The sequence below is a fragment of the Pleurodeles waltl genome, chromosome 11, assembly GCF_031143425.1.
Source record: "Pleurodeles waltl isolate 20211129_DDA chromosome 11, aPleWal1.hap1.20221129, whole genome shotgun sequence".
NCBI lineage: Eukaryota > Metazoa > Chordata > Amphibia > Caudata > Salamandridae > Pleurodeles > Pleurodeles waltl.
The window spans coordinates 867888784-867902580 of NC_090450.1; the positions used below are offsets into that span (position 1 = coordinate 867888784).

The 13797-nt window shown below is 46.6% G+C and overlaps 1 protein-coding gene across 1 annotated transcript in view; it reads left to right on the forward strand.

Annotated features, from left to right (window-relative positions):
- Positions 1-13797, forward strand: part of LOC138265155 (sodium-dependent serotonin transporter-like) — a 590345-nt gene that overhangs the window by 560445 nt on the left and 16103 nt on the right. Inside the window, exon 12 of the mRNA XM_069212703.1 lies at positions 13316-13483. Within this exon, the coding sequence (XP_069068804.1) occupies positions 13316-13483 (168 nt within the window). The remainder of the gene's footprint in view (positions 1-13315; positions 13484-13797) is intronic.

The window sequence follows — 13797 nt, forward strand, 5'->3', positions numbered from 1 at the left end:
AGTATTTCACTACCAGGACATGCAAAACACACTAGTACATGTCCTACCTTTTGAGGATGCCTTTGGCCTACCTTATGGGTGACCTATATGTAGTAAAAGGGACAGTTTAGGTCGAATTGGCAATTTAAAACTGCATACATAGACACTGCAATGGCAGGTCTGGGACATGTTTACAAGGCTATTCATGTCGGTGGAACAATCAGTGCTGCAGAGCCACTAGTAGCATTTGATTTACAGGGCCTGGGCACACATAGTGCACTATACTAGGGACTTACCAGTAAATCAAATATGCCAATCATGGATAACCAATCACAATTATAATTTACACAGGGAGCACGTGCACTTAAGCACTGGTCAGCAATGGTAAAGTGCCCAGAGTACCAAAACGACCAAAAATGAAATCCAGCACACAGTCAAAAACTACAGGAAGCAGAGGCAAAAAGACGGGATACCATGATAAGGATGCCAGGTCTAAAAGTAGGTATACACTGCACTATCAGAAATCTATTAATGTAAATATTCCTATGTAGGTGCTTAGTAGCAAAGAGAAAGTTATTGTCCACTGTTCCTTGGAAAAAGACTGCCAATTGCCCCTTCACATATTATGGGCCTAGGCCGAATGTGAAATGGTATTTAAAATTGTATTGTTCTCTATCACTGGACAATAACGCTTTTAGCCTCTATCCCACCACATCTTTCTTGGTTCATTCTTAGTGTCTGCCCTCGCTTTCTATCCACTCTTCAATGGTCCTATCCTACCTCCTTCCACCACCACGGCTACCTTCACCTTGTCAGTCCTTTATGTCCGCTTTAGACGTGCCATCCTGCTCTCTATTTGGACACTCCATCATTGCCCACTTTCTTTGTCACTCCAATTTCCTTCCATGCCATGGTCTAATCGTCTTCCCTATCCTACACTTCATTTCACCCCACTAAGGAACTCAATTCAGATTCCTCCATTCCTGAGCTGATAATTCCCGTTCTCACCACGACTCCGTGCTCTAGTATCAGTATCAAATGGTACTGTTTCTGCTTTGCTTGCACACTATACATTTTCACATTTTGCTTACTCGCTTTGCTCCATCACTGTATGGCTAGGCTGCTGCATATGGGCCGAGTCTACCGAAGCCTCTTGCAACTTTTGCACATAGCACTTTAGCGATATACTTGGTGATGATCCGGCCCCTCGTGGGCACACATTGTGTTGCTTACTGTACCAGTGGATTCTAATGGGAGGGTATCACCCATGCTCCCTGTTCATTTTACATCTCGCACTTTAATGTTCGTGAGGCTACTCACTAGTTGGCCTGTCACAGTCTATACTGCACATTACTACAAAATGCCCAGGCCACTTAAATTAGCATTACATGGCACATTTTGCGCACAGCACTTAAGTACAAAAGATGTAGTCTACCGCGGCTGTAAGTGCGAACTCCCCACTCGTTTTAATGTTTAAATCATTTCGTTTTGCATCAGACTCGGGAACTGCCCGACACGACTTGGTTGCAAATTACTTTCAGCACTGTCACTTTTTAACTGCATGGTTAGTTCGCACCTGGTTATTTCGGCAATAAGGCAATCACTTAATATTTCTTTTACAGAGTCGCGTGCAAATTTTGCTTGCCCATAGTGTGGCCAGGCCTGGTGTAACTTGCAATTTGCTTTAATTATCTGAGACAAAGGTGCTTTCCTGTTTTAAGCGGCCTGGGACTAGAACCTGCACTCTGTATTTATTCTCCGCTAACGGCCTATCTGAAATATTTTTTGTTTTAATTCAGATTTGATGTTTTTAATACGTGGTATTTTTTACTCTTGTACGTTTTTGATTTCATTGTTTTGTATGTGTAAAAGTTTTAAGTAGCTGCACAATAAATTGAAAATTCACTAGTATCAGTATGCCTTTTCATCCCCACCCTGTCCACCCACTAGCCCTGGAATCTCCTTTACGCTGCCCGTTCTTTTTCCGAGCCCTCCAATTTCTCCTTTCCCACACCACTCAATTACCACCTGTTTCTAGGTCGAGCAGAGCAAGAGCTGCTTTTCCAACGTCTTGGTATCTATGTGGGCTTTCAACCATGCCCACTGTAAAGTGCAAGGCCGTGGCGCGCTGCACAAGAAATACATGCACACGGTATCTGGTGTCTCACTGGGGAACTGCGTCAGCGCAGCCCCGTCTTTATTATATAGCCTCGGTTCCGCGATCCGCCCGGACGTGCGGAACAGGCTACAAAGTAAAGGAGTGTCCGGGTGGCTCTCTACATCCCTCCCATGTTTTACTTCACAAAGAAGAGGAAGTGAAATGCACACAAAGAATATAACCAACCAAAGAAAATCCAATACTGGAGTGGTTAAGTCTTAGATAACAAAATGGAAGAAAACAAAGAAACGCATAGATGGAAAAAGAACTAAATCGGGACCAGAACAGAAAATTGTCAATGAATGTACCACACCCCTGGCTAGCTCACAACAGTCAACTGGCTGCTTGGACCCTAGGTACTTCTCCAGCCTCAAACGGAGGCTCCTACAACATTACTCACATACGAGCCAGGGTGCAGATGAAATCTCTGAGCTGACTGTTCAGCACGGGGTTGGGGCGCTGATGATATCGTCCCCCTCTTGTGAGTGACTCTTCCTGGTCAGTGTTTTCACCCAGCGGGTGACGTGCACTGGGCACCACTACCTGGGTGCCCTCTTTCCCTTCATCCTCACCCTGAGGTGCAGCCATTGATTCCTCAACTTCTCCTTCCTCTCCAGATGGGATCGACGCCCCTGCTCTACTGAAGTGTGATATGTTCCTGGTAACCCTCTGCCTGCCTCGGGCTGCTGTTATCATGGAGCCTCTCACACGGATGATCTGACAGGGTTCGGGCTCAAAAGGTGTTTGGAATTTTCCTCCTGGCCGGCGACTCTTCGCTACCACCATGTCTCCTTCCTGAAAGTTTCAGAATCGACTTCGCCGTCTTTCAGTGGCTCTCCGGTTCGTGAGTTCTCGGCGACGCTGGGTGGCTTCAACATCTAGCTCTGGGGATACCCAGCGAGGACCAGCCGGGATGCAATCCCGGGGCGGGACTTTGAACATCAGCACAGCAGGCGCACACCCTGTAGTGCTGTGTGGTGTCTGGCGATAAGCACTCAAAAATTGCTGCAGACATTGTTCACTATCTTCTCTTTGTTCGACACCTATTCTGAGGGCTCGGTTTAGAGTTCGCATAAACCTCTCAACGTCCCCATTAGCCTGAGGCCAGTAGGGCATGACCTTTCGATGATGTATGGCCAGCCCATCCAAGTAAGACCGAAATTCTTGCCCATGAAATGGGGGCCCATTGTCTGTCCTGACCTCATCAGGGAGCCCAAACATGGCAAATGCCCTTTGAAGTACTGGCCGCACATTCTCAACTGCCGTGGATGCCACAACATCAACAACTGGAAACTTTGTGCATGAGTCTATAAGGACGACTGTCAGCCGCCCATCCGGGAAACTCCCAAAGTCCATGCTCACTTTTGCCCATGGCTTCTGGCTAGCCGGTTCAGTGATGACTGGGCAACTGGGTTGTTCTCCTGAGGTGATGACGCATGAATGACATTTCCCCACTAATTCGTCCACCTGACTGTCCATGGCACGGAACCACACCTTCGCTCTCAATCTCGTCTTGGTTTTTGCAGCACCCTGATGACCCTGATGTGCTAGCTGCACCACTCGAGCCCACAAACTCTAAGGCAGAACAATTCTCCTTCCTCGAAGAACCAGTCCTTGACTATCTGTAGATAGCTCATCTCGCACCCTCCACATCCCCTGCATCGCTACCTTACACTCGTGGTTGGCCACTTTTGTCTTTTCCAGGAAAAGCTTCCACTTCCTGTAATTCAAAGCTTCCTTGACCTGGTTCAGTACCATATCTCCCTTGGTAGCATTCACAATGTCTATTACACCAAGGGCACTGGGACAGGCCGATTGTACAATCATGTTGACAAACACTTTGGTGCTCTCCTCATCCTTCTCTTGAGAATAATCGTTCGGCATTGGGGAAGTGTGGCGAGATAGGTAGTCTGTGGGGTTATTCACTCCTGGTCAATAGACTACAGTAAACCGGTAGGGTTGTAGCAGAACAGTCCACCGCTCTATCCGTGGTGGCGCCAGACGAGGGCATCCGGCAAATAGTGCGACTAAAGGCTTGTGATCAGTCACCACCTGAAATTCTTGCCCATACAGATACAGGTGAAAATGCTTGCCTGCCCAACGAATCGCCAAAGCTTCCCGCTCTCTCTGGGCATATCGTGTTTCAACTGCAGACAGCACTCTGCTGGCATACGCGACCGGAACCCACTCCTGCGGGTTCTGTTCCTGGAGAAGAACGGGACCCAGGCCTACCGGACTTGCATCTACTACCACCTCTGTACGTCGGTGAGGGTTAAAGTAAGCCATCGTTGATTTGTCAAGGTGTTTTGATGTCAGTGAACTCCTTGTCCGCTGCTGGGCTCCATTCCCACCGGTGCCCTCCTTTTGTGAGCTGTCTGAGAGGTTCCACCATTGTCGCAAGTTGCGGAATGAACCTTCCACCATAGGTCGCCATACCCAAGAAGCTTCTTACCTCGGTGGGGTTCTTGGGAACCGGTGCTTGACGAATGGCATCAGCTTTACGCGGGTCCTCTTGTAGACCATCTTTTGAGAAGACATAGCCAAAAAACTCCACCGACGTTTGGTAAAACGCACATTTCTTTTTGTGGAGTGTTAGTCCTGCCGGCGCTAACCTCTGCAGTGTAGCTCTGAGATGTTGATGATGTTCCTCTCTGGTTTTGGAGTATATGAGGATGTCGTCACTCAAGTTGATCACTCCCAGCAGCCCTGACAGCGTCTCTCTGATCACATTTTGGAATACTTCGGCTGCCGAAGATACCCCAAAGCTCAGTCTCTTATATCGCCGGAGCCCCACGTGTGTTGAGAACGTAGTAATGTTCCTACTCTCAGGATCCAGCTCCAGCTGATGATGCCCGCATTAAGATCCAATTTCGAGAGCCACTGCACCCCATTCAGATCCGCTGTGATGTCATCCATCGTAGGTGTTATGTGTCTCTCCCTCTTGATGGCCTTGTTAGGAATGCGCATATCGACACAAAGACGAATGGCTCCTGGCTGCTTGGGTTTTGGTGCTATCACCAACGGCGAAACCCATGGTGTTGGTCCTTCCACCTTCTCGATTACTCCTTGGTCTTCAAGCAGCTGTAGCTCCTTTTCCACTGCTGGTCGCAAATGGAACGACACACTTCGGTGTCTTAGGGCAACTGGTGTAACTCTTGGGTCTATGTGCAGTTTGATTCTTTTATCTTTAAGTCGTCCCAGCCCTTCAAAAAGCTGCGGAAATTCACTAATCAGGTGCTCAGCATGGGAGTCATATACTTGTCGCGCGAAAGATACCAGCTCCAGCTCTTCCGCGGTGTGACACCCCAACAAAGTGCCTCGGTCTCCGGTCACCACATAGAATTTTGCCTGTGTTGATACATGCCCGCTGGATACTGCCACTTCCACCGTGCCTTTTAGAGGAAGCGGCTCTCGCCCCCCGTAATTATATATCTTTGTGGTGGTTGGGGCAAGCAATGGCTTTGGTGTCAACTGCCTGAACAAGGTGTCATCCATTACATTTACAGACGCTCCTGTATCTATGAGCACTGTCGTCGATTTGCCGTTGATCTGAACGTTGCTCATGGGTGGTGGTCGCTTATTCTGTTGTCTCCCACCAGTGAATGAAATCACAAAGATGTCTTCATCCTCGTCCTCTTCAAAGACTGGATTTCTTTGAGCTACGGATTCTCTGAATTTATCAATTTCTTTGGTTACACTCCTAACCTTAGCATCCTTTCTTTCTGGTTCCCTTGCCAGCTTCTCCCTGACCTGCACACTTTCGCAAAGTGGTTGTCTTTGCCACATTTATCACACGTTTTACCTTTCACCGGGCAACCCCTGTTGTCTTGTGTTCATACCCACAGCTTCCGCAGGTGCGTGCGCCCTGTCTGAAAAAGTTTGGTCTCGGTCCCGGCGGTTGACGGGTTTGGATGGCGTCTATTTGCTCTTCCTTCACCTGGACCGGGCGTGTGGTTGACGCGGCTGCCAACGATTGTCCTCTTACCGCCGCCATGGCATCCGCCCGGATTGATGATAGTTCGTGTGAACGTGCCAGAACCAGTATGTCGTCAAGGGAGATGCCTTGCTGTCGTAGGATGAGCTTCCTCAGTGCATTTGACCGGCATCCTTGAATGATCTGTGCCCTAATCTCTTCTTGTTGATTGAGGCCTACGCACAAGCTTGCTAGCTTCCTGAGTCGTGCATAAAACATGTCAATTGACTCGACATCCATTTGCTGAGCCTGCCGGAGTTTGAAACGTTCAAAGTCTGAGTTCAGTTGTGGCCAAAATGTTTGTTTAGGGCTTCCACTGCCGCGTTGAAGTCCGACGTATCGCCTGTGTCTGGGAGTGAGTCAAATAATTCTTGTAGCTCGTCTCCTCCCATTAGCAACATGAACGATCTGTGCACTGCCCCATCTGTTTCTCTTGTGGCGCAGAAATAGTTTTCTAAGCGATTTAACCAGAGGCGCCATCTTGGGGCTGCTGTGGCCGTATCAATCAGTTGGCTGAATAGGGGTAGCGCAGTGATAGAGGAGTGAGCACCGGCATTCACCAGCACAGGCAGCTGGGGCTTTTCCTGCGGCGGTGCGCTCATTGTGTCTCTAATATTGCAGGCACTTTGCTGCTGTATTGCAGATTCCTTTCTTACTGTCCCTTTTACTAGTAGTGATGTGCTTCTTTTTTTTTGTGTCCTATAAGCTGCTGATCACTTGCTGTTTGTGTGTCTGTTTTCCACACTTATATTCACTTTGTATTTATATATATTTTTTTTTCAGGACTCCATATATAGGGGGTCATTCTGACCCTGGACAACCGCGGGAGCACCGCCAACAGGCTGGCGGTGCTCCCATGGGCATTCTGACCGCGGCGGTACAGCCGCGGTCAGAAACGGAAAACCGGCAGTGTACCGCCGGTTTCCCGCTGCCCTGGGGAATCCTCCATGGCGGCGCAGCTTGCTGCGCCGCCATGGGGATTCCGACCCCCATACCGCCATCCTGTTCCTGGCGGTTTTGGCTGCCAGGAACAGGATGGCGGTATGGGGTGTCGTGGGGCCCCCGTAACAGGGCCCCACAAAGATTTTCAGTGTCTGCCATGCAGACACTGAAAATCGCGACGGGTGCAACTGCACCCGTCGCACCCCTTCCACTCCGCCGGCCGGCATCCTCATGGAAGGGTGTTTCCCGCTGGGCTGGCGGGCGGCCTTCTGGCGGTCGCCCGCCAGCCCAGCGGGAAACCCAGAATACCCGCGGCTGTCTTTTGACCGCGCAGCGGTATTCTGGCGGTTCCAGCCAGGCCGGCGGCTTCCGCCGCCGGCCGGGGTCAGAATGACCCCCATAGTCTATTCTGCCCTTGTGTGTCTCTGTTTGCTTTATTTTACTCATTTTTTTTTTTTTCTTGGGACCCCACCCCCTCGTTTGTGCCACTTACTTGTACGGGGCTCCGGCCCCTCTGGCTCCGTGTGCTGTGTTCCCCACCTCAGGGAGCACAGCCTGAGCCCCCCATCTTCGTTGCTATGCGCTGGGGTGTGAGCTTATATTTCCTTATTGCGCACCTACCCCATGTGATTCTGTTGTGTTTCTGTGGCAGACGCTGCGTTGAGTCCAGCGCCGGAGGTGGGGCCGCCTTCGTTTTCTTCCGGGCCGATGAGGATTCCCCCAGGGCACCGGGCGCTCTGCTCACTCACCGAGCACAGCAGCGAGGATCGTTGGGCAGCTCCTACGTGGAGGCGGGGCTCGCCTCGCGAGGTAGGGGCGCGCGGCACACTCCTTCTCTCTGCGGTCTTTTTTTTTAGTTTTTTCTACAAGCCACTGGATTGTCGTGCCAGTAGGGCCCTCTCCGCTCCACACCCCTCGGTCTTTCTTTTTTTTTTTCACAAACCGTCCGCGATGCGGGAGTTCTGGGACCCGCTCGTCGCCAATGTAAAGTGCAAGGCCGCGGCGCGCTGCACAAGAATACATGCACACAGTATCTGGTGTCTCACTGGGGAACTGCGTCAGCTCAGCCCTGTCTTTATTATATAGCCTCGGTTCCGCGATCCGCCCGGACGCGCGGAACAGGCTACAAAGTAAAGGATAGTCTGGGTGGCTCTCTACACCCACCTCGCGCCCATCACTTTAACTCGTACAAGGGCTTGACTTTCAAAAATCATTTGTTATCATTGGTAAATGCTTTATGTTTGTCCCTCCTTGGGGCGGTTTTGATACCACCTTGGGGACCGACCCTGTTACATGGATAACTGCACGATTGCCAATATGTTTGACTGCAAGCAAACTTCTTTTTCCTTTTGTGTCGCTCCTTTGTGCTCACGGCGGCCTTGGCGTTTTGAATCGGCTTGCTTATGTCAACTGTTTTACTTTTCATTTTTCCTTTTGTGTGTCTCCTTCGCACTCACGCTCATGGCGGCCATGGCACTTTGAATCGGCTCGCTTATGTCAACTGTTTTACTTTTCTTTTTTCCTATGTATGTAGCAGGAAATGTCCAGTTAGGAAGTTTTCTTAAAATGTATGAGCAATCAATGTTTACACCAGTACATCTAAATACACACTAATGGATGCAATCTTTTGCATAGGCACATAATGTGAAGCAAAATGCAACCTCCTGACTATATACCACTAATGTAATATTAATGAAACGTTTTCCCTAAAAGGATAAAACAGCAGCGCTAGTGTAAGCGCTCTCTGAAAACAAAAAGCAGGTACAGCAATGCAACAACTTTTGTTTTTTAAGAATGTGAGAATTCTGTCTCACTGTACTGCGTGGTTCCTGCTTTACCTTGGTGGCTTCCATGGTCCGCAAGACATTGAAGGTGTGACCGTGCACTTCATATAGTCTGATTATACTGGTGTCATGTCAGTTGCATGTGCTGATAAACTGGCCTCAAGTTTCATTTTCGACTCACCGATAGTAGTATAGCACCGCTTAGCGAGTCTGCCAGGTTGCTTTTTCATATTGTTGTCTTGCTTTTTTTACATTATTTAATAAATGCAAAAGACTTCCCTTATAAAGTAAATATAGATGAACAATGTGAATGTATTGCATCCTATCGTATTTGTCTTCAGTTATTTTATTATTAATGCAGCAGAAACATAAGTATTTGAACAAGATATGCGGTTCAAAAGATAAGTAACAGACCATATATAATTCAGTAGCAGTTTGAGCAGTCACATACAGAGAATATTTAGGGAATAGTTGGGTGGTTAGTGATCATGGAATATATAAAACATTGAGGGTTGTGGAGCATGGTGTAGTTTGTCTGTTCTTGTAAGATTAGATGTGCTTTGAAGGCAAAACTCAGTACTCTAAGTGCGCAGATAATGCTCAACTCAATGGGAAGTGAGCTCCTCCATAGTGGTGAGATGGGCCATGAAATCTGATCTATGACGCGCATGGTGGTTTAGCTGTGACCAGGTGGTTTTGGTTAGCTAATGTAAGGTTATTAGTTGGTGTGTAATAGGTTATGAATGTGAAGAGGTAGCAATCCTTGTTGAGCATGAGTTAAAATTTATAGCAAGCTCTGTTTTTTATGATAGCAGGACAGGGTGCAATAATGGTACTGTTAGAATCCAGATGAAAAGGTGGAGGTCCGTTGTCAATTGCACGCCTTCTTTGCATTTGCATTGGTTTGCAAAGGGAATCCTGCCTCATGAGTATTAATACAGTACAAATTCTGTGATTTCCCTTTTGCACTTTGCTAAATTGTGTACACAGCTGTTTAGATCGCATCTTGCTGGGCAAACACTCCAACTACAATTCGAACTGAAGTTTCATTCATCTGGCCAATACTCTCTATCTATGCATTGATTAACGGGTGCTGTTTGGTCATTTCAGTGTAGAGGGATCCCCTTCTTGTAACCTTTCCAAGACACTTTCCCTCACAGTGATAAAGCCTCCCCTGTTTCTAAAATGTTGACCCATTCTTGGGGTGCTCCATGGAGATCATCCTTGCAATCCCTTCTCAGGGCACCAAGTGCAGTGGTGCTGCACCCCTCACATGGGATTCGTTCACCATGCCTTTTAACACTGGAAGCGTCTCACATGACTCTATGGGGAAGGAAAAAAGGTATTGGAGCATTTGGTGCTATAGCAAGTGGGTAAGGGGCGTTAGAGCACCAGTCCTGCCTGAGTAGCTGAATGGCATAAGCTAGCGCTTGTGCATGCCTCCTAATGACGACCTTTCCCAGCACTACAAACATAAGCATTGGGAGCTACCTCCCATTAACTGAAAGGGTTGAAAATCTAGCATATATTTTGTGGATGCTCAACCTCTGCGCTTGAGCTGGAAACGCTCTACATGGAAAGATTCCCAGGCTCAATTTGGTATTCATTGAGTGGTAATGCCTCTTTATCGGATGGTGCATAATGGATGCAATACTGTGTGACACACAGCAGTATTGTGAGTTGGCATGTATGCTTCCTCCAGCTGCCTTGATTATTAAGACATGGGCTTTGCTGTTGCTCATTCCTGCATCCTGTATGCTGTGCATCTTATATAGGGAAAGCATCCCCAAAACCTTGTGCCCCCGCCTCCTCCTCTTAGTTTTTCCTAGTGTGCGTACCATACTTTGGCCTGCCATGGTGCTGTCTGGTGTTGGCAGGTGGGTCTGGGCAGGCTTTAGCCTTCATCTTGTGGATTATAAGTGCAGACCCCATTCAGATCTTAGGTTAATTTTCCCTGACCTGCTTCTTTGCAGGCTCCCTTGTGATGCCCGCACGCTGGTGGGTTCCATAGGGAAAGAGAGGCTTGCATTCACTGCAATACATTGTCTTAAAAGTTGCTACACTGAAGTGTCCGCCCATGAATGATTAGAACATATTTTATGTAATTTCACTTGCCAGCCCATAGCCACGTGGCTTTTGAGGCAAGGTGACATTGAGAGCATGCAACGCTTAAAAGATGGACAACCAGGAATCAGTGGTGTTATGTTTCAGGTCCCCATAAGTTATGCGAAGGAGGTAAGGTGGCTCTAAGACTGCTAGGTCTTGGGAGGGAGTGTACCAAACAGCAACTACATTTGAGTGTGCTCAATACCAAATGTCTTTAATGTTACAGCAGCTAAAACATTCATAGAATGAACGCACTCCCAGGATATTCTAGATTCATTAAAACCCTTGAACTCTCCCTGACCCTGGGCTTTTAGTAGAGATTGATTCAGAGGACCACCTGTCAATGTCAAATGCACCCACTGCAGCATCCCACTTCAAATTCTAATTTAATAGGGACTGTGGCAGAATATCGTTGGAATATGGTTGGGAGAACGCAGATTTTTTAGAAGAAGGTAATGGTTTAATGTGTTTAAAAACTAGGAAAGTCATTAATTATCAAAAACATTTTTTCCAAACAGTTTTGAAGAGAATTGTTTGATCTGTAGACAGTTATTGCAGGACCTCCAGTGTGGGAGTACGTGAATTTGTGAAGCTCTACAACATATACGTTAGCTCATCAAAATTCCAGAAATAGTGGAAGTTGCATCACCAACTCTTTTATCAGTAATGGCAATAGTTCAGAGTTTAACATGCTAACACATGGAAACATGGAACGCGGACATCTGCAGAGTATTTGTGTTGTGTTCCAATGCAACCTGCTTCTTTCTGTGCCTCCTATATTAATGCATTATGTTAATACTCTCCAAGCTTACAGTGATGTATGCCACTAGGACTCCAAGCTCCCATCAACAAGCACAGTCTTACAAACGGAGGAGTAAAAACACAAGGAACAGACACAGGGGGTGGCACTGTATGATCATATTCAATATGATGCAGCCACAATACTCAGCCGAGTTATAACTCAGCATAGAGAGGAAATGCGTAATAGGTCATAATAGATGTAAAAGCTGTGCCTCAGCTCAACCTTACATTTGCTTGGGAGTGCAGTGAGGTGCAAAGTCACCAATTGTGCAACTTCATCATGTACGTGGAAAACCTTTAGGGGTAGTAATAATCTTTAGGTATGAATTATTTTGCAATGTAAAATATCACTTAGGTGCAGAATCACGCTTAGTACAGAGTAAGCACTGTTTATCACCTTTAGGAGCAAAATCATATTTCTATACACAATAATGATGTGCAAAATTGTCATTGGTGTGACATCAATGTGGGTGTGCATAAACTTTTATGATCACAGGTGTGCTTTCATTGCTATATAATGAGAACTACTATTTAGACAGGCAGATTATCACTCCTAATAGCCAATAGCACGTGGGGGGAGTAAAATACAGGTCTGGCCTTATCAAAATGAGTATGACTCTTTCTTAAACCACTGGCTAAAAGTAAGATGACCAAACGAACTAATGAATGGAGGGGTCAAACTAAAGATCCTTTCTTTATATTGTTTTTGGATTTGATAACATGAGCTGTACCAGACAACTAAAGCTGCATGTTGATAGACTTAAAAATGGTTCACCAAGCTCTGTGTACTTTTTGCATCTACCTTAATGACCCCTGAGATCATTTTTAGGTCGAACGCGCAAGTGCTTGCTGTTGTAAATATTGTGGGCTTTTAACCACGCCCACCGCACGCCCATCACTTTCACTCGTTTGTGGACCTGCCTTTCAAAAATCCTTTACCATCATTAGGAAATGCTTTACGTTTGTCCCTCCTTGGAGTGGTTTTGTTACCGCCTTGCAGACTGCCTTGTTACATGGATAACGGCCGATAGGTTTGACTGCGAGCGAACTTCTTTTTCTTTTTGTGTCTCTCCTTCATGCTAATGGCAGCCATGGTGCTTTGAATTGGCTCGATTATGTCAGCTGTTTTACTTTTCATTTTCAATTTATGTGGCGAGAAAAGTCCAGTTAGGACCTTACAGCACTAATATCGCTAACACGAGCACTTGCGAGACCCGTTGCACTGCAAATGCTTTTTTTCGTAGCTGCTCTGCTGAACTCCCTGCCCTGCTTGAATTATCTACCCAGTGCTGCATTACAGGCCAGGATAAAGCCTCAAAAAGCTTAGAAGAGACATTGAACAGAACTTATAACCTGCAACGCATCTTCTTTCCCCCCAGAGCAATTAGGAACATTGGAAACATGATTTATATTTCACTATTCAGCTGTGCTGAAAAGTCGTTCCTGCACATGAATAATTCTATTCCAAGAGGCCCCTCCTACAGCAATTACTCTTTGTTTTGATTTCAACAATCATTCTTATGGTGCACGAGATTTATTGTTAGAGCACTCACTCTTTATTATGTTTTGCAGTTTATAATTGTCAGTTCCCTTCTGGATCAGCCACCTCTTATGCTGTTTGACTATCAATACCCAGACTGGACTATCTACGTAGGATACCTCATAGGAGCCTCGTCGTTTATCTGCATACCTTTATACATGGTGTACAAACTGGTATGGACCCCTGGATCTCTGAAACAGGTAAGGCATGCTTCATCTATACATTTTATTTACTGATAAATACGATTAGAAAGGGATCCTTAGTTATTTGTCATTTCCAGGGCAAGCACGAAGTGTTGATAAATCTGCATTTCTGTTTAATCTTTATATTTTTAATATTATGCTCAAAGACGATACATAAGTCCATATGTTGAATAGCTGTGTTCTCATCAATGCAGTGGAAATGCTGGTTGGGATGATTGTGTCTGAGGCATTCTACTAAACATTTTAATAAAACATATACCAAAGAACTGGGGTAGAACATTTCATTCACGAAACGCACAGTAGAACGACTG